At 39.3% G+C, this 19908-nt stretch overlaps 2 protein-coding genes across 7 annotated transcripts in view; one reads left to right on the top strand and one right to left on the bottom strand.

The window, feature by feature from the left end:
* Ccdc122 (coiled-coil domain containing 122) overlaps window positions 1–1311 on the bottom strand; it is a 53506-nt gene extending 52195 nt beyond the window's left edge. For 4 of the 6 annotated variants that reach the window (XM_042285209.2, XM_042285216.2, XM_006983830.4 and 1 more), the window contains exon 1: window positions 978–1309. The gene's annotated coding sequence lies outside the window, so the exon portion shown is untranslated. Of the gene's footprint in view, window positions 1–977 lie in introns of all 6 variants that reach the window. The other 2 variants (XM_076545404.1, XM_076545406.1) reach the window with 2 other exon arrangements.
* An 83-nt stretch (window positions 1312–1394) lies between these two features.
* Lacc1 (laccase domain containing 1) lies at window positions 1395–19119 on the top strand. The gene is made up of 7 exons (XM_006983832.4): window positions 1395–1564; window positions 2681–3290; window positions 3574–3752; window positions 4482–4647; window positions 8748–8973; window positions 10062–10222; window positions 14486–19119. Exons 2-6 carry the CDS (start codon window positions 2729–2731, stop codon window positions 10219–10221), a joined length of 1293 nt encoding a protein of 430 aa, XP_006983894.1. The 5' UTR covers window positions 1395–1564; window positions 2681–2728; the 3' UTR covers window position 10222; window positions 14486–19119.
* The last annotated feature ends 789 nt before the right edge of the window (window positions 19120–19908 follow it).

Raw genomic sequence — 19908 nt, 5'->3', positions numbered from 1 at the left:
CCCAGGCCTGACTCCTAGAGATTCTGATTCACTGCGCAACGGGTGTGTGGGGTACCTCCATCCTGGTTATTTTTGAAGTTCTACTTGTTCAGATGGGCAACCGGGACTGAGAAGTTTGGGAGCAGTGTGAGAAAGGAGTCAGAGTATTAAGAAATGGGGATCAGACAGGCCAGATGGTGAAGGAAATGGTATGCAAATACAATGAACAACTTCCCTATTTTGAAAGTTTTGTTTGTTACTGCCAGTGGTGTTAGATAAAAGAATCTGAACTCTCACCATTGTGCACAGAAAACAAGGGAACATGTTCTAAACCTGCTTTGTAAATATCATTTCGCTTCTTGACATAAAACAAGTTCATGCCAAGGCATGTATGTCTGACCAGATGTGTATCATCTACCACTCAGGCTTCCTAAAAGTGTCCAGTGAAAATACAGATGTGATCCCCCCCCAACCCAAAGTGGTCACATATACTGGAGTGGGTCCTGTGTGTGTTAGTTACCTTGGTCTCTAGTCAAGTCTAGGTCGGTGCACACTTATAAGAACTCTTCTAAACTCCCAGATACACTAGAGGCTCCTCGTTCAGGAAAAACATGGTCAGCACCCACAGGAACACGAAGGCAGACAAAGGACCCTCTCCTTCCTCCATAGCCCAGTCTACAGAGAATAGGCCTTCTCTTACGTTCTCTTCTATGTGGAAGGTTAGCTATAGTCCAATTTACAACGGTTCTTGATTTCCATAGTGTCGTTTTAAAATTGCATGAAACCCCTGGAGGATAAAGGGTACTGAATTTTGATCTTATTACTCCTCTAAGAATGAATGCATTCTGTCCTATTAGGGTATATATATATAAAGGAACCTAGGAGAACTCTATGTCGTCAACACAGTGAAGGGGGCCGGCCGGCAAGGATGTTGATCCCAAACGAAAGCACAGAATAAGCAGAAAGGGGGTGGGGGTGGGGAATGAGAATCAACTCACTTGTTTCTGGAAACTTAAAAAAAAAAAAAAAACTAAAGAAAAAGTAAAAACCAAAACCCAACTCCCGACAAAACCCTCCGGCGTCCCCTCCCTGGACCCGGGATTGGAGGGCGCTAGGCGCTAACGTGACGGGGTGGTCGGGGTGCTGACCACACTGCTGGGTCAGCACCTCCTCCGGCCGTCCCCGAGGGCCGCCGGGAAGCTCGCTCGCTCTTCCGTTCCGCTCGCCGCCGCCGGGGACGCGCCCGCAGCCCCGCGAGCCTGGCGGCCTCGGCGCCCCCGCCTCGGGCGGCCTCCCCCAGCCTCCGGGCCGACGGCGACCGCTGACCCGGAACTGCTGAGCGGCGCGGGAATCCCCCGCCGGGGGCCCCTGCGGGCGTCTCCCGGGCGCCGCCCCGCGGCCGTGGCGGGAACAGCACGCCGGCGGGGACCCGAAGCCGCCTAGAGGCCGCGCGGCGCGCTGGGGCGGGACGGACGGACACCCGGACGGCGACTGCAGGCGACTCCGGGTGCGATCGCCCAGGCTGCAGCTCACACCCCAGCCCGCTGCCGCTGCCGCTACCGCCGCCACCGCCGAGGAGAGCGCGGTGAGTCTGTCAGCCAGCCCCGGACGGACGGACGGACGCAGGGGCCGACCCCGCGGGCACCCGACAGGCTCCTCCGAGGTCGCCCTGCACAGCTGGCGGAGGGAATGAATGACGGCGCCCGTGCCCTGGGGCGCGGGGCGCAGGGGTGGGGTGGTGTGAGGGGGGCGGTCAGCAATGGTTGGGGTCGCCAGGAATTCCGGGGCCAGGGTCACCAGAGGGGCGCTGCAGCCGGGACTGGGAGGACTGGGAGGACGACGGGTCAAAGAATCAGCAAGCGGGCAGGAATGCCCCCCCCCATCCAAATGACAGTGGCTTTCGTGGTCATCCCAAGTGTGGGGTACTGTGTAAATGTTGGGGAAAGCCTATCTATAGTGTTGGTCGGCTTCTATCTTAAAAAGCGAGATTTGTGGTGGCGCGCGTCTTTAATCCCAGCACTTGGGAGGCAGAGGCAGGTGGGGATCTGTGAGTTCGAGGCCAGCCTGGTCTACAGAGTGAGTTCCAGGACAGCCAGGACTACACAGAGAAATCCTGTCTTGAAAAACCACAAAACAAAACGAGAGGGAGGGAGGAACGAAAAAGAGAGAGACAGAGACAGAGACACAGAGAGAGACAGAGACAGAGAGAAACAGAGAGAGACAGAGACAGAGAGAGACACAGAGAGAGAAGGAAAGACAGAGAGAAACAGAGAGAGACAGAGACAGAGAGAAACAGAGAGAGACAGAGACAGAGAGACACACAGAGAGAGAGAGGGAAAGACAGAGAGAGAGAGAAACAGAAAGACACACAGAAAGAAACAGAGAGACAGGGAAAGACAGAGAGACACAGAGAGAGAGATTGATTGAGAGATTTGCTGGTAAAGGTGAGTCCTCAGTGTTTCCTATGAGATATGATCTAATCTTATAGGCATGATGGGAATAATGATATAATAGCAGTAGATTGACATCCTATAATTTAAAAGCCGGACTTGGTGTCTTTTCTGGGCTGGGCTCTGGATTTATTTAGGTTATTTTTTGTGCTAACACAAATCACTTCCTTTTCTGTCCACCACAAATTTCTGTTGTGTCTATAAGAAGACTGGTACAACTTATTGTTTATTTGTGATCATTTTTCTTACAGCTGATTTGGCACAAAGGTTTTCTTGGAGAAAAAGTGCGTGATTGAAGGATGGCAGAAGCAGTCTTGATTGATCTTTTTGGTTTAAAACTGAACTCACAGAAAAACTGCCATCAGACATTACTGAAGACATTGAATGGTATTCACCACCACCATGCCCCCAAGGCCAAGTTCCTTTGCATAATGCGTTGCAGTAATGTCACCAAAGAAGGGGATGGTGAACAAGATCTTGGTGACTGGGAAGCAGGAAATGGATTTTCACTTCTCATGAGAGAATTTGAGACTGTTAGTAACCCCAGTGTGGCTGCCTGTTTGTATACAATTAAACAAAAAATTGACGAAAAAAATCTGAGCCACATCAAGGTGATTGTACCCGAGCACAGGAAAATGTTAATGAAGGCTTTTATCGATCACCTCTTCACTAAGGTTTATGATTTTGAGTTTGAAGATTTACAGGTAGCTTGGAGAGAGAACCTGTCGAAACCATCCCCTGAAGTTAACGCACCCACAACTCATCAACTGGAAGAAATCCAGGGTGAAATAGAAACATACTTGAGAAGCCTGCCAGCTCTGAAAGGGGACTTAACTATTATCACATCTCCTCTGATTCCAGGTATCCTCCTCACTCTCAGTCCTTTGCACTGCAGTGAAAACCCAGACTTTCTTCAGAAGTTGCTCACTTCCTTTTTTTCTTTTTTTCTGCTGACTCTTGTGAACTGCTCAGCTTTTGCAACATGGGGATTTTATGACTTTGTGGGTCAGGTGCATCAAGGGATGACTTCATCGGAGCCATCCCAAACAAACAAGTTGGCTCCGTGCAGATTCAGACTGTCTTTTGTATACTTTTTTGTCTTTTGCAGAGCATCTCTTTACTCTTTACCGCTTATCTTCAACAGATACCTTCATACATGGATTTACCACAAGGACAGGTGGCATATCTTATATACCCACTCTTAGCTCCCTCAATCTTTTCAGTAGTTCCAAACGCAGAGATCCCAAGGCAGTTGTTCAAGAAAATCTCCGTAGGTTGGCGAAGGCTGCAGGATTTAATGCGGAGAAATTTTACCGCATAAAGGTAAATTTTTGTTACGTATTTTGCTTTTCCAAAATATTGGCGTTTTTCACTCTGTCAATAACTATATAACCTTTAAGCTACTTAATTTTTGTTTCTGGTGCTTCATCTAAAAATTTAGGATAATACTGTAATTAGTTTTCTCTACTTTGTACATTATAGCCTAAAGATCAAATATTAATATGTGTGTGCTCACAGGCATATGTGGATGTATATATGTATCTCATCTAGAACTCAATTCTAGAAGTATAGTTACTTTTGAGTGAGTATACAACCACTACCGACCTATCAGTATAGAAGAAAGTTCCCTGAATGATCAGAAAAAAATGTTTGGGCTATTAGTTTTTAAGTGAAGACCCAGGAGAACTAAGGTCCTAAGTGAAGGGAAAAAATCTGATAAAGAATTCTAGATTTACTTGAGTCTAAGAAAAGGGAAGAAAAAAAATATCACTGGTACTTTCACTTTACTGCAAAGAAAGTGAAACTTGCCTTTTGTGAGAGAAGTACTCAATATAGAGATTTGCTCATCTCTAATGGGGGATGTTCATGACTTTTGAGTCTGCTTTCCTGTGAGCAGCATCTGCAGAGATGTTACAGTTTGTATTTTATTATTCATAAAGGTGGATAATCGTAGCATGATTATCTAATTTTCTGCCCAAATGAGTACTTTTAGAAAAGCCCAAGTATAAGAGGTTTTGTTTTTAAAACATTTTGTTCTGTGTTTTGTGTTAGACCGACCACGCCAATGGAGTGTGGGTGATGGGGAGGAAGGAGCCTGAGTCTTACGATGGAATAATCACCAACCAGAGGGGAGTCACAATCACAGCCCTCGGCGCTGACTGCATACCGATCATCTTTGCAGATCCTGCCAAGAAAGCATGTGGGGTTGCTCACTCTGGTAGGTGCATTTAACAAACCATTTCAGATTTTGTTAGTTTGCAGTACGAGGTATTTCGTAATTATTTTTTGATGGGCATGGAAAGCTGTTCATTGTATTGCTTTGTGATAGGATGAGGCCTGTGTACTCTTACTATAGAAACAGATATAAAGAGTAGACAAGTCAAATTAGATGAATCAGAGTAGTATTCCCTAAGTAGGTGGTATTTAGGGATATTCAGGGATCTGTAGGTTTTAAGTCTGTCAGTATTTCTAAGCAAGGATATGCTATTAACATATGGCGCAAGATAATCCTGCCATACAGATTGAATTATCTTTAGACCTTGACGTTTTTAATGTGCATAATAATCATAGTCTTTGCAATAACCAAAGGACAGCCCTTTATGCTTTTCTAAACACTCTAGGGTGTGGCTGCCTCTGGCTGAGAATCCTTGAAGTCTAGGTGGCAGGGTGGGAATGTTAGGCATGCTATAGAAAAGAGTCCTCAGAGAAAAGAACATGAAGAAAGGCAGTGAGACTGAAAACAAGACAAAACAAGAAACAAGACATGCTTTGTCTATGACCATGAATGGAAAGCCACATTTAGTTCAACTAACTAACTGTATTAAACCATGACTATTACCTAAAGATGATTAAAAATCGTTTTCAAAGGCTAGATTGTGTCAAACTTATAGAATTTCTTTCCTGAAGGAATTCTGAAATAATATTTAGATTATTCCATGTGTATTATCCTATATAAAATGAGACACGATCTTTTGAATTTCATCTTACTTATAAGTTTATGACACTTTTGCTTTTTAGAATACACAGAATCCAGTGGCACGGATTTCTTTTGACCTAGCTAAAGTAACAGAATCGGATGAGAGGTCAGGTTCACTATATGACATTGTCAAAAGTAGTTTAAAATTTGAATCTGAACTCAAAAGAAGTATTATATGTTAGGTTTTGAAACATTTATTCTGAAAATATCCAAGATGTAGTCAAAATGAAGCTGTAACTGTGAACTTCAAATCATTGCTGAATTAGCAATGAAATACAATACAGTTGAATACATTATATGCTTACCAGGTATCAGTTAGTCTAAACTTCATCTATGGGACTAAGTTAATAAAAATTAAATTTTATTTAATTAAAATAAATGATTTATTAATTTAATTATTTATTGAATTTAAAGAAATTAAAATTACTGTAAACTAGCTGTGTATATATGAATGTTTGTGCTGGTGAGAAGATAAAGGAAGGATTCGGAGGAAGGAAGGTATCCTTGTATTTGTAGAAAAGTCTTACCAGTCATCAAAATATCTGTACTGAGTTGTTTTCTTCTGAAAATTACTGCCTACATTTCTAAAGGTGTCTCAGAATCATGATGTGAAAAATTTATCATGCTTTTCCTAAAGCCTTTTCTACCACAAAGCTTCCCTGTTTTTGTTATGGAGATCTTATCTACCAACTTAACAACTTACTATTTTATTCTGGTCCTCTTTCTGCACTTATATATTCAATGAGTTTTCAATGGACATTGAAACTCTTATTTAAATATTTATTACTTCCACCATCTCTTCCTTTTATCTAAAAAGTAAATAAATAAATAAAAAGTAAATAAATGAATGAATGAATGAATAAATAAATAAATAGATCTCTCCCCAGTGTTTAGTTTTAGAAGGATGGGTATATGGAGTGGTGAGAAAAGGAGCGAGTGAGGAGACTCCTTATTGTTCAACTAAGTCAGCTGAATTTGTGTCAGAATGAAGGAATGGAGGGAAAATGTAATGCTCTTAGGTTTTACCTTAGGAAACTGAAGGGAAGCAGGAGTGAAGAGAGGAACTTAATCTTAGAACTCACCAGGAAATCCAAAGACAATAAAGAGAGAGTAGAAAACTGTGCAAAGAGATGGTTAGTTGGAAAGAGGAGTTTTAGTGTGAAAAGTGGAGAGAGGAAAGACTCTAAGGCAATATTAAGAGAAGTTAAAGAAGCGTGAGATAATTAGAAGTCCCATGTTTGTAAGGTGGAAACAATATTATTAAGATGCAACTATCACCCAAAGTCATCTACTGATTTGGTACAATCCTAGCAAATCTCTAATTGCATTTTTACAGGAAAAAAAATCCATCCTCAATTACATATGTAACCTCCAGGGGCTCTGGATAGTTACAACAATCTTGTAAAAGAAGATTCAGAGTTGGACATTTCACAATTTCTAACTCTAGAACTCATTTCAAAGCTGTGATATTGAAAACAATGTAACACTAGTATTAAAAATAACAGACATGATAATTAATAGGAGTTTCTTTTGAAAAATGGTATTGATGCTTAGTCTCCATAGGAATAATGTCCTTTCAACCTTTTCTCCCTCTCTTTCCTACTAACTAGAGTAATGAACACATAAAATGTAACATTAAGCCAGTTAAAGTGTCCAGCTCACTATTAACATTGGCAGTGTTCAATTTCTAGAATTCTTTCATCTTGCAAATTTGAAACTATATATAAACCAACAAGATAGACTAGAGAGCCCACCAGTTACAAATAAGCCCTGAACTATGGTTGAGAGCTTTTCCACGGAGATGCCAAACTGGTTATCCGATGAGGAAAGAATGATGCTTGAACCAGTGGAACTGGGGAAGCAGACACCCACGAGCAAAAGAATGATTCTGACCTTATCATAACAATATTAAAAAAATTAGGTCAGAATGGATCAATGTCCTAAACTGTAAGAAAATTATAAAACTCTTAGGAATGAAAAAAAGAAACCCAGCAGTGTAAGTATTCATACCTTTGGATTAGGCAAAAATCGTTTTTAGGTATTCAAGCAGGAAAAAAAAAAAACAAATTTAAAGACAGGTAAATTGAACTTTATTAAAATTTAAAATGCTTGTGCATCAAAGGATAATTAATGGATTAGAAAGGAAACCCACACAATGGCACAAAGTATTTGCAAACCATTACATCTAATAAGGGGTTAATTGTTAAAACAATACCCGCAATTCTACAATAAAACAACGTCTGGGTTTAAGAATAGGTAAAGGGATTGGGGATGTAATTGCATTGGTAGAGTGCTTGCTTGGCATGGATGACCCTGTCTGTTCAATAGCATCATATATACCAGGTATGGTGGCATACACCTATAATCCCGGCACTCAGAAGGTAGAGGTAGGAAGATCAGAAATTAAGGAATGGGTTTTTTTTTCCCTAAAAATGATTGGTAAACAGCTAAGAAGTGTAAGAAAAGCTAATCAACATCATTTATAATTAATTTGGATATGATGGCACTTTAATCCAAGCGCTCGGGAGGCAGAGGCAGGCAGACCTCTGAGTTTGAGGCCAGCCTGATCTACATAGGGGATTCCAGCTACACAGTGAGACCCTACCTCAAGTTTTAAAATAATGGTATGGTGATTCTTTAAAAAGTTTAAAATAGAATTGCCATATGACCTAGAATTTTAACTCTGGATCGATGTCCAAAAGAACTCGCTTCTCCATTGATAGCATCCTGACCCATAAGATTCATGAGGTAGAAGCAACCTAAGTGTACCGTGACAAATGAGTAATGAATGAACCTTCTAGACCTTGATCCAATAAGCCAATCACAGAAAGACAAGTTCAGTATGAAGCACCTCACATGGAGTATGTAGAGTATTTAAAATTCATAAACAAAAATGTGTAGGCATAGAGAAATGAGAAATTATTTATGAATATAGTTTCAAATTTGCAAGATGAAAGAATTCTAGAAATTGAATACTGCAAATGTTAATAGTGAGCTGGACACTTTAATTGGCTTAAATGTTACATTTTATGTGTTTCATTACTCTAGTTAATAGGAAAGAGAGGGAGAAAAGGTTGAAAGGACATTATTCCTATGGAGACTAAGCATCAATACCATTTTTCAAAAGAAACTCCTATTAATTGTTGATTCTGTCGGGTGCTTTGTAAAGTGTGTCTAATGTAATGACGGTACTTGAATGGAGTCAATACCTTTGTGGTTCATCTCTTAGACCTGGGCTTTGAATACACAAACCACCGCTGTTCATTTTTCACTGAGACATAAAAGCAGTTGGAAGTCTACATTTTTAACTTCTCCTGTCTTCTTTTCTTCCCGTTTACCAGGCTGGAAAGGTACCTTGTTGGGTGTAGCCATGGCTACTGTGAATGCTATGGTAGCAGAATATGGCTGTAATTTGGAAGACATTATTGTCATTCTGGGACCTTCAGTAGGACCTTGCTGTTTTACTCTTCCCAGAGAATCAGCGACCTCATTTCACAATCTTCATCCTTCATGTGTGCGACAGTTTGACTCAATGAATCCCTACGTTGACATCCGAAAAGCTACCAGGTGTGTGATTTCAGAGTGGTGCCGAAGTTTGGTTATGGCTTATTGTTTCTGAGATGAAAATTACTTTAGAGAACAGTAAGTAACTCCCCCAAACAATTCAGGTAGCAAATATTTAAGGAGCTAACGTCCACACATGGAAAAACCCATTTTAAACAAGGCATGTATTCTTACTTAATTTGTATCAAAGATAATATCATGACTGTTACAGTTTATTGACTGCAAAGTAAATTGCAAGTTGATCTCTCCAGAAAACTAGTTAAATTGTGTGTAGGATAGCTGATATGTTCTTTACTTTACAACTATTGCTTAGGTCAATTCTCTTAAGAAATAGAAACTATAAGTAAGTTGATGTTTTGAAAGTATTCTTATTGTCTAGTTAACTAGAAAACATTTCTTATAAAAATATTAGGTAATATAAATATGTAACAACTTAAGTATTTGTGGTCCTATGCATTTTGAATATATGAATTGCTTCTTAATCTCTGTTGAAAATTGTCATTTCTACAGAAGAAAACTGATGTCTGATTTGAATTGTGTTTCTGTTCCAGTTAGTAAAACCATACCCAGACCCTGCCTCATTTAACACACAAGTAGAAAGGATTCAATCTATCACAATTGATTCTTAAATGTGACTAGTGAAATGTGTCACTAATTTTATTCATATTTTATATCAGAATATTTATGAACAAAGTTTTCTGTGAAAAGTCTAGTGAATAGGAGAGAGAGAGAGAGAGAGAGAGAGAGAGAGAGAGAGAGAGAGAGAGAGATTAGATGATTAAAAGTATACCCTGTCTGAACCAAATGCTCTTCTTCCCAAACAAGCATATCATTTTCTCACACTATCCCAGAGCCAACACAGGTCTGCAGGGCAGTGTGGATCACTGCACAGGTCATACCTGAGCTTTGGTGATAAATGCTGATAGAATCTACCATTTCCTGACTAGCCCTGTTGCCGAGGAAACAGCAGCTTCCGTCATTCTGAGGGCTTTCCTGGAATGTGCCCACTCAAATAAACACGCCTTTTTCATGTTGCTGTCACTATCAGGAACATAAACTCTTGCTGTCTTTTGAAAAATCTCTATTCTAAGGATTCTTCTAGAACGAGGAGGAATTCTTCCACAGAATATTCAAGACCAGAAGGGAGATCTTGACCTCTGCACATCCTGCCATCCTGATAAGTTTTTCTCCCATGTTCGGGATGGCCTTAACTTCGGGACGCAGACTGGCTTCATATCCATCAGAGAATGAGGTACACAGCCTCCTCTGCGGTGTCTCTCTTCAGTCTCTTTCCATATGCCCGCCCCCCCATCTCCTCTTCCCCTCCAGCCTGTCCCTGCCTTCATTGAGAAAATAATTAAATTTAACAATATTCCTTCTTCCCTGTAAGAATAATCAAGTTTTGATTTATAAGTGGCAAAATGGTATAGAAAAGATTCATCAATGTACTCTATGATGAAGAATATTCATTTCTTTCCCTGGTTAATGAAGAATAATTAGGTAGGCTTATGTTAAAAGTTTTAAAGTAATTTAGTCTTTTTAAAAAATCCTTTATAAGTCTTTATCTCTGATGTGAACTTGATCTATACATTTTCTATTATAACATCTTTATACCTTTCATTATTTTTGTTTTATGAAAAAATGGATTAATATTGTAAAAATGACCATACTACCAAAAGCAATCTACAGATTGAATGTGATCCCCACCAAAATTCCAACACAATTCTTCATAGATTTTGAGAAGACAATTTTTACTTCATATGGAAATATACAAAAAAAGGGAAAAAAAGCAGTACAGCTAAAAGAATCCTGAATAATAAAATGCTGCTGGAGGTAACACCCTCCTAGATTTCAGGTTGTACTACAAAGCTACAGTAATAAAAACAGCATAGTATTGACATAAAAACAGACAGGTTGATCAGTGGAATAGAACTGAAGACCCAGACATACATCCACATACCCATGGACATCTGATGTTTTTATAATAAGGCCAGAAATACACAGTGGAAAAAAGACAGCATCTTCAACAAATGGTGCTGGTCCAACTGGATGCCTGCATGTAGAAGAATCCAAATAGAGCCATATTTATCATGCTACACAAAAATTAACTACAAATGCATCAAAGACCTCAACATAAAACCAGGTACATGGAACCTAATAGAAGAGAAAGTGGAGAACAGACTTGATTGCATTGGCACAGGAAAACACTTCCTGAACAGAACACAATTAGCACAGGCACTGAGAGCAATGATTATTAATGGGCCCTCATGAAACTGAAAAACTTCTGCATGGCAAAGGAGGCTGTCCTACAGAATGGGAAAAAATTTCACCAACTCCACATCCAATAGAGGGTTAATATCCAAAATATATAAAGAACTCAAGAAATTTGATTTCAAAGCACCAAATAATGCAATAAAAATGGGGGTACAGATCTAAACAGAATTCTCAAAAGATGAAACTCAAATGGCTGAGAGACATTTAAAGAAATGTTAAATCCTTAGTCATCATGGAAATGCAAATCAGAACTACTTTGAGATTCCATATTACACCTGCCAGAATGGCTAAGATCTATAATACAAGTGACAGCTCATGCTGGCAAGGATGTGGGGCAAGGGGAAAATTCCTCCATTGCTGGTGAGAGTGTAAACTTGTACAGCCACTGTGGCAATCAATATGGTGGTTTTTTAGAAAGATGGTAATTGATCTACCTCAAGATCCAGCTATACTACTCTCAGGCATATCCCAAAGGATGCTTCATTCTACCACAAGAACACTTGCTCAACCATGTTCATTGCTGCTCTATTCACAATAGCCAGAAATTGGAAACAACCTGTATGTCCCTCAACAGAAGAATGGACAAAGAAAATTTATACAATGAGGTACTACTCAGCCATTTAAAAAATGACATCCTGAAATTTGCTGGCAAATGGATGGAACTAGAAAAAAAAATAATCCTGAGTGAGATGCCCTAGACTCAGAAAGATAAATATGGTATGTATTTGCTTATATGTGTATATTATCTGTGAAGGCGATGATAAATAACCAAGCTACAATCCGTAGAACTACAGAGAGTTGGTATAGAGTAAGGGACTAGAGGGAACAGATAGATCTTGTTAGGACAGAGAAATAGCATGGATAACTATGGATTGGAGGGGGTGGAATGTGAGGACCAAGGGAAAAAGAGAGGAGAGGAGGGTTGAGGGGGAGGATACAGGAAGAGACAGCTAAATTAGGGGCCATTTGAGGGGTAGGATGGAAACCTAATACAGTAGAAACAATGAAATATGTACAGATATGAAGGCAATCTAAATGAAACCACCAAATAATGGAAGAAACAGAGTCCCAGTTGGCCATCTTTTGTCAAATGAAGCTTCCAGTACTGGGGTTTGGTTACATCTAATTAACTTGCTAGCCCAAGGGGCCCCACAGGAATCTCCAAATAACCCAGATTGTTGCCAAGATTATAGGTTGCTCTCCGCAAACTGACAGCAAGGTCCCATTGTTGAAGACAATACATACACAACTCATTAAACAAGGAGATGTTGAGTCAGCGCCTACCTGCAGCTTTCACTTCTGTGTTCCAGCATCTTTGGTAGAGGAACATACTCTGCATGCTCTCAAAAGGCAACATAAGCACCAAGACAGCCCCGAACACTTCATCTACAATGGTATACTGCCTCCAAGATATGCTAGTGCAATCGGTGGTGGCATGAAGCCGGTGGGAGTAATCAACCAGTAACTGATTTGACCAAAGGAACACTCCACAAAATGGAACCCATACCTGGCACTGCGTGACCAAGAACCTGATACCATAAAACCAAATAATACTGATCTAAAAAAAGAAAAAAATGTAATGATAAAATGACAATTCCTAATGATATTCAGCTATACTCATAGATTAGTGCCTTGTTCAACTATTATCAGAGAAACGTCCTTCTGCAGCAGATGGGATCAATTATAGAAACACATAGCCAGACATTACACAGAATGAGAGATGTTGGAATACACAGCTCTAAATGGGATGTCTCTATCAAAACCCTCCCCAACCTCAAGGAACCCCATGGAAAAGGAGGTGGAAAGAATATAAAAGCCAGAGAAGATGGAAAACTCCAAGAAAACAAGGCCCTCTAAATCAACGTGAGCAAAGCTCATATGAACTTAGAGACTGAAGCAGCATGCAAAAGACCTGCATGGTCTGCACCATGTCCTCTGCACATATATTATGGCTTTTAGTTTAGTGTTTTTATGGGATTCCTGAGCATATAAACAAGTGAGTCGATTACTCTTATGCTCTTTTCCTTCTGTTAGTCTGTTCTTGTTTAACTTTGATGTGATAGTTTTTGTTTCATCTTATTATATTTTGTTGTATTAAAAAGTGAATGAATGAATGAGTGAATGAATGAATGAATGAATGAATGAATGAATGAATGAATGAATGAATGAATGAAAACCTAGCCACTAGGGTAAAGGTTAACAACTGAACTGCCACTTTTACCTGCTGGGAGAGGGAAAATCAGTTTTCCCCAATGGAGTGGCACTGGGTATATCAACCATTCTAGGACAGGCCTCATATTCAGGAGTAGTTGACCAACATATAATTGAAATCTGTAGTTTTGTGTGTGTGTGCTTTTATTTAGTTACAATTTGTTGGGAGTTTTTTGTTTGTTTTTCTTTTTGGATGTGGTTTTTTTCTTGGTTTTGGGGGGTTTGATGTTATATTGAGTTTTTGTTCCTTTTATGAGAAAGAACTTCGATTTGGGTGTGTAGGAAGGGAAAGATTATCTGAAAGGACTTGGAGGAGAGGAAGAATATGATCAAAATATATTGCAAATTGTTTTAAGTAATGAAAAATATAATAAAAATTTGCATAAAGATTTTAACTTATAGAATAAGAAATATACAAATATATCAACTGACTTTCCGACGGCCAAATATGGTAGAGTTGGAATTTTTTTAAAAGGGATAGATAGTAAATCTTTTTGATATTATATTTTGCAGCGTTTATATGTGTGTGTGCGCACGCGCACACATCACGCATGCTAGTGCCCATGCTGTGGCACATGTGTGGAGGCAGAGGACAACTTTCAGGAGTATGTCTCTTCTACTATCTATGGCTTCCAGAGATCCAGCTTAGGTTGTTAAGGTTGATGGCATCATCAATCTGACCCAGTAAATCTTTGATGTTGTGTAGAGCATTCGATATCTCTGTCATCCAGTCAACTCTGCCACTGTAGAGCAAAAGCAGATGCTGTCAACACAGAAGAGAATGAGTTGATGCTCCCATTAATGCCATGTATAACAAGGAGGACCTTCTAGACTTCTATAAAACAATTGCATGACGATGATTTAGGACTGACCCTCTAGCACACACCCAGTTTTCTGTACAGTTTAACTCAATTCGTCTATCCTTTACTCTTCACACCATCTTTAGTTTTTAATGTACTTGATGGTTCCCACCTTGATATTCTAAGAACACTAGTGAGGCACTCATGTTTTATCTCTGTCTATTTTACAGGTTCTTGACTGGAACTTTGCGTCACCGTTTCCCGCATCCTTCCCCACTGCTTGCCAAAGAAACTTTTGTAAACCAAGAGGATCACAAAAGATAATTCATCGTTAGGGTATACTTTCACTGTTACCCACAGCCAGATGATCTTGGTTTAATTCCTATGACAACTGAGGAGAGAATCAATGTGATATTATTCCTCAAGTTAGTTCTTTGTATTTATCTATAAATCAAGACCAGGTCTGTTTAGTTCAGTATTTGTTGGATGCCAACTTTTTTTAGGGATGAGACTTAGCACAGTGAATCAAAATAAAGGCAACTTTTCCATTTGAGTCAAATGCAGTAGGAGAGATAATCACTTCTTTCTGAATATATTTTTTAATTGCCTTACGAAAGAGTAGATTTCATTTATGGCATTTTCAAACATCATGTTCTTGCTGATCCTTCCCTCCCCCTCTCCCCGTGTCCCTTTCCACTCCCAGTATCCCTTCTTTCATGTCAGTGTGTTCTATTACCCACTTCCTTGCTCACCCCTCTTTTCCCCTTATCTTCCCTTTCTAGGTTCAACATCTATAACCAAACTTACACCTACATATATACATATATATGCATATACATGTATGTGTATGTAAGCATAAACATTAAAGGTTTCATATATGAGAGAGAACACATAATGTTTGTTATTCTGAGTCTGGATTATTTTGTTCAGCATAATAATTCCAGATCCATCAATTTTCCTATAAATTTGATAATTTCATTGTGGTTAAATAAAATAGTGTATGTACTGTATTTTTGTTACCCATTCGTTGATGAACATCTAGGCTAATTTCAATTCCTTGCTGTTGTGACTAGAACAGCAATAAATGTGCATCTTTAAGTATCTTTGTGGCAGGATATGGAGTCTTGGGTATATGCGCAGAAGCAGAATAGTTGGGTCATAAGGCTATTCTGGTTTTGTTTGTTTTTAAAAATATATTATTCTGAGAATTTAATTCACATATACTGTGAAATATGATCGTAACCATCCTTCATTTCCCCTCCAGCTCTTCCTCAGATTTTCCCAGCATGTCCCCTTCCCAGCTTCATGTCCTCACTGTTGATTTTTTGACCCCTCCGTGCTAATGTCGATAATGGCTGTTGCAGCTTCCACTCCTACCGGCAGTGAAAACGGGTTCAGCTTTCACCACATCCTCAACGGCATTTGTTGGCATTTTTCTTTTGATATTTTATTTACTTACTTCTAAGTGTATCGGTATTTTCCCTGCATATAGTCTGCACACCACACGCGTGCAGTGACCAGAGAGGCCAGAAGAGAATCTCTGTCCCCTGAGACTCGAGTTACAGAGGAGCTGTCCTGTGGGTGCTGGGACTCAAACTGAGACCGTCTGGAAGAGCAGCCGGTGATCTCAGCCATCTCTCCAGCTTCGTCATTTTTTTTCTCTTGGGAGTAGAGATTCTGACTATTGCTAGGTAGAATCTGAAAGTAGTTTAACTTTGAAGTCTGATGGCTAAAGGTGTTGGATGCATTTTCAATACAGATCTGGACCTTTGTGGTTCTTTCGAGAACCATCTGTTCATTTCATGCGCTCGTTTATCGACAGGCAGATTTATTGTTTAGTTTGAAGGTTTTTGTATGTTCTGGGTACTAAGCCCCTGTTTGAAGTTTAGCTAGCAAAGATTCCGCACTGCTGATAGTTCCTTTTGCTGTGCAAAATCGGTTTTACTTTATGTAATCCATTTGCAAATTTTTGTGCTGTTAGAGTCCTATTTTAAAACTTCTTCTATATGCTGATTTCTCAGAATGTTTCCCTCTAGCAGTATCAGAATTTCCGGTTAGGGCCTTTGGTCCACAGGAAGAGTTTGGTAGTAATCCTGCTCTTTCTGTCTTGTGGGAAGCTTTGCAATGTGGCTGCTAGATCTTCCTAAAGAGACTGGTAGAATTTAGCAGTGAATCCACGTGGTCCTGGTCTTTCCTTTGTGGGAGATTTAATTAGCACTTGGATCTCTTGCTTATTATATGTCTATTTAAATAGTTCATATCTACTGGATTTATTTTTGATACGTTATTATAAACCTTCTTCTTAGGAAGCCCTTGACCATACCCTAGAGGGTCTGATAGATTGTGCTATCATTTTGCGTTTGATCCTAGGAATGTTTTAAAGTTCCTCTATGACTTTTTCCCCCATGATTCACTATTTAGTCTCCAAGCATTTGTGTAGTTTCTGAATTTCTCTTGATGATTTTTAATTTTATTATGCTGTGGTCTTATAAGATACAAGGGTCAACTTCTTTCTTTCTTTCTTATTTTATTTTTTTGTATTTGCTGAGGTTTGCTTTATGGTAAATTTTAGAGAGTGTTCAATCCTTGTTCTGCTAAGTGTGTGTTCACTATCTGTTGGATGGACAACACTTAATTCCAGTTGATCTGTGGTATAATTTAGTTTTGAAGTTTCTTTGCTGGTTTTAGGTTGGAAGACCCCCACCTAAATCAGAGAGTGCCATTTCAACATCTATCATCATTATCGTGTCAGAATCTGTGTGACATTCTATGTCTTTCAGTGTTTGTCTTATCAGACGTGTAGTCCTAATACTCAATGAATAATATTTCCAGCTGTTATATCTCCCTGAGGAGCTGTTCCTTTGTTAATAGGTAGTGGCCCTCTTTATCTCTTCTACGTAGTTTTGGTTTGAAATCTACCTCATCGGGTACAAAAATTGCTACATAGCATGTACACAGTTTCCATTTGCTTGGTACATTGATTTTCACTTTTTGACTATTTTTGGTTTGTTTTGTGGGTTTTTGTCTTTGCTGGCTAAGTGTGTTTCTCAGAGACAGTGGATGTACCTTGCTTTATTAAGTCCATCAGTTATTCTGTGGGGTTTTTTATTGTTTAATTGAGATCATTTGCACTTAAGATTATTTCCTGTGATTTTGTTAGTTGATTTTCTGGTTGGTTAGATTAATAGTATTTCTGGTCTTCCCTCTCTGTTAGCATGAGGGGTTTCTGGTTTGTTGTGCTGTACCTTATTACTTCCTTCCCAACTCTTTTTGATCACTCATGGAATATATTCTTTTCTGTGTTCTGTAGATGAGACTTTGTTTTTCTTACATATATAGTATTCATTTAAGATTTTTCTGTGATACTGCTTGGTTGTTACTAATTGCCTTAATTTTCCATCAGTTTAAAATTTTGTTGACAATCATTTACTTCCAGAGCTTGAAATATATAATTCCATACATTCCTGGCTTCATGTTTCTTATAAATGATATGATGTTATTATGATGCTTCTCCCTTTGTATATGAGCTGGAATTTTTCTCTCATCTTTTAGCCTTTGCTTTGTGGTTATGACATTTGTGGCTATGGTATGTTGTGGAGAATTTCTCTGGTTACAGCTATCTGGGTTTCTAAAGGCCTTTTGTGTTTAGATGTTAATTTCTTTCTCTAATTTTAGAGAAATTTCTTTTATAAGTTAATTGAATAAATTGTCTCTGACTTTTGACTTTATCTCAGCTCCTACTACTTCATTAATTCTTAGATTTCTGTCTTTTGAATGTGCCCCAGACTTTTGGGGATCATTGGTTGTTTGTTTTAATCGTTATATGTGTCTGAATGAAGTATTGTCTCAGCTTAGTCTTCCCCCCTGAAATTCATTTTCCTAATTGCTCCTGTCTGGTAGCGACGCTTTCTGATGTGATTTTGACTTGATTGCTTCTTTCACTCCCAGAAATTTTAGTTGGTTCTTCTCTGATGTTTGTGCATCCTTGCTGAATATTTCCTCCATGTTTTAAAATTTCTTATTGAAATAAACTGTTTCTACAACGAAAATATAATTTTACAAACAGATGAGTACTGAAGGTGGAAGGACTAGTTTTGCTCAGAGGTCAAGAGGGGGGAGATATTACAGAGAAAATGACAATTTGTATGGGCCCAAAACATGTACAAATTTTTAAAGGGAGTTTTAAATATATGTATGTATATATCGCATTGTGTCTGTATGCACAAATCCATGCCGTGCCTGCAGAGGACAGAAGAAGGCGTCAGATCCCCTGGAGCTGGAGTTACAGAGTTACAGGGTAGCTGTGAGGCACCCAATGTGGGTGCTGAGAACTAAGCTCCAGCCTTCTGCAAGAGCAGCAAGCACTCTATCTACCTAGTCATCTCTCTAGCCCCATGTACAGATTTTCGACAAAGTACAGTCACAGAGGGGAGAGAAAACAGGAACCAGGAAATGAAACTGAAAGTGTATAACTTCCCCCAACAGTGTAAGCAGGGCACTAGACGAATAGCACAGAAATAGAATAGGAAGGATCTCATATCATGAAGAAAATTTGCAGTTTACTTTTTTCGCCACAAGTAGGCATCAAAATAGAGGATTTCCTCACGCCACAGCATCCTGTTTAATGAGATGGACTCAGAGTGTGACTGACCAAAGAAGAGAGATTGAATAGAAAATAGAAGCAGTGAGGATATTTTGTTTGTTTGTTTTCCAAGACAGGGTTTCTCTGTGTAGCTGGCTCTCCTGGAACTCGCTCTGTAGACCAGGTTGGCCTCGAACTCACAGAGATCCACCTGCCTCTGCCTTCTGAGTGCTGGGATTAAAGGCGTGGCGCCACCCCACCTAGCTTAGTTAGGATATTTTTTTTTTAAAAATTAACAGTTTCAGAGGAAGCTGTAGAAATTCAAATGGATCTGCGGACAGATAAATTAGAAATTTCAGAGGTGGGTTCAATGGAATGGAGGAATTATTGATGACTCCGAGTTTTGCTTAGCCAGCTACTGGGAGTGGCAACCAAGGGTGGGAGGAGCTTTGGGATTAGAAGAAGGATAACATGTTTCACCTGATCTAGAATGAATAGCATCTAGATGGAAATCTTTGGTCAATGATTGACAATGTAGGCCTGGAACTTATAATGGAGCCGGGGACAAAACAGGTTTGGAAGTTGGCTATGAAGGAATGATAATTTGAGTCTCTTGAATCAGATTGGATTGTCTAGATGAAAACTAGTGAGTATGAGGGTCCAAGGATGGACCCTCCCACAGCAGGTGCATTTGAAGACCAAGAGCTAAACCAGTAAAAATAACTTAATCATAAAAATTAAAAAGGCATGATTGTTTAAGGCAGTCAACACATGTGTGAAAGAGTCTCCGAAATCTTCAGGAATAAAGTGAGCCTGAAAAGGCAGCAGTGGATTAACTGATAAAGTTGTGCTGCTGGCAGTGATGGGCGTGACCAATTTCACATTTTTAAATTTCAGATATATTTCCCACATGTGCACACAGTCTGTACTTTTTTTTAGTAATTACAAAGGATATTCATATATACTACTCTTACATTTTCTATAAAATCCATAGGTCAGGCACTGACCCTTTTGTTCAAATGAGTAACAACCTTGATGAGGTAAAGGTTGGAATTATATAATTAGTGATGA

This window comes from Peromyscus maniculatus, chromosome 9 (assembly GCF_049852395.1).
Source record: "Peromyscus maniculatus bairdii isolate BWxNUB_F1_BW_parent chromosome 9, HU_Pman_BW_mat_3.1, whole genome shotgun sequence".
In the NCBI taxonomy this organism is placed as follows: Eukaryota; Metazoa; Chordata; class Mammalia; order Rodentia; family Cricetidae; genus Peromyscus; species Peromyscus maniculatus.
Note: the sequence above shows the minus strand (reverse complement) of the source record. Positions and strands in the feature narration are given on the sequence as shown.

Coding starts and splice junctions, on each gene's coding strand:
- Lacc1 (XM_006983832.4), top strand. CDS start 2,729: ATGGCAGAAGCAGTCTTGATTGATCTTTTTGGTTTAAAACTGAACTCA. Junction 3,753..4,481: donor AGAAATTTTACCGCATAAAG/GTAAATTTTTGT, acceptor GTTTTGTGTTAG/ACCGACCACGCCAATGGAGT. Junction 8,974..10,061: donor GACATCCGAAAAGCTACCAG/GTGTGTGATTTC, acceptor CTCTATTCTAAG/GATTCTTCTAGAACGAGGAG.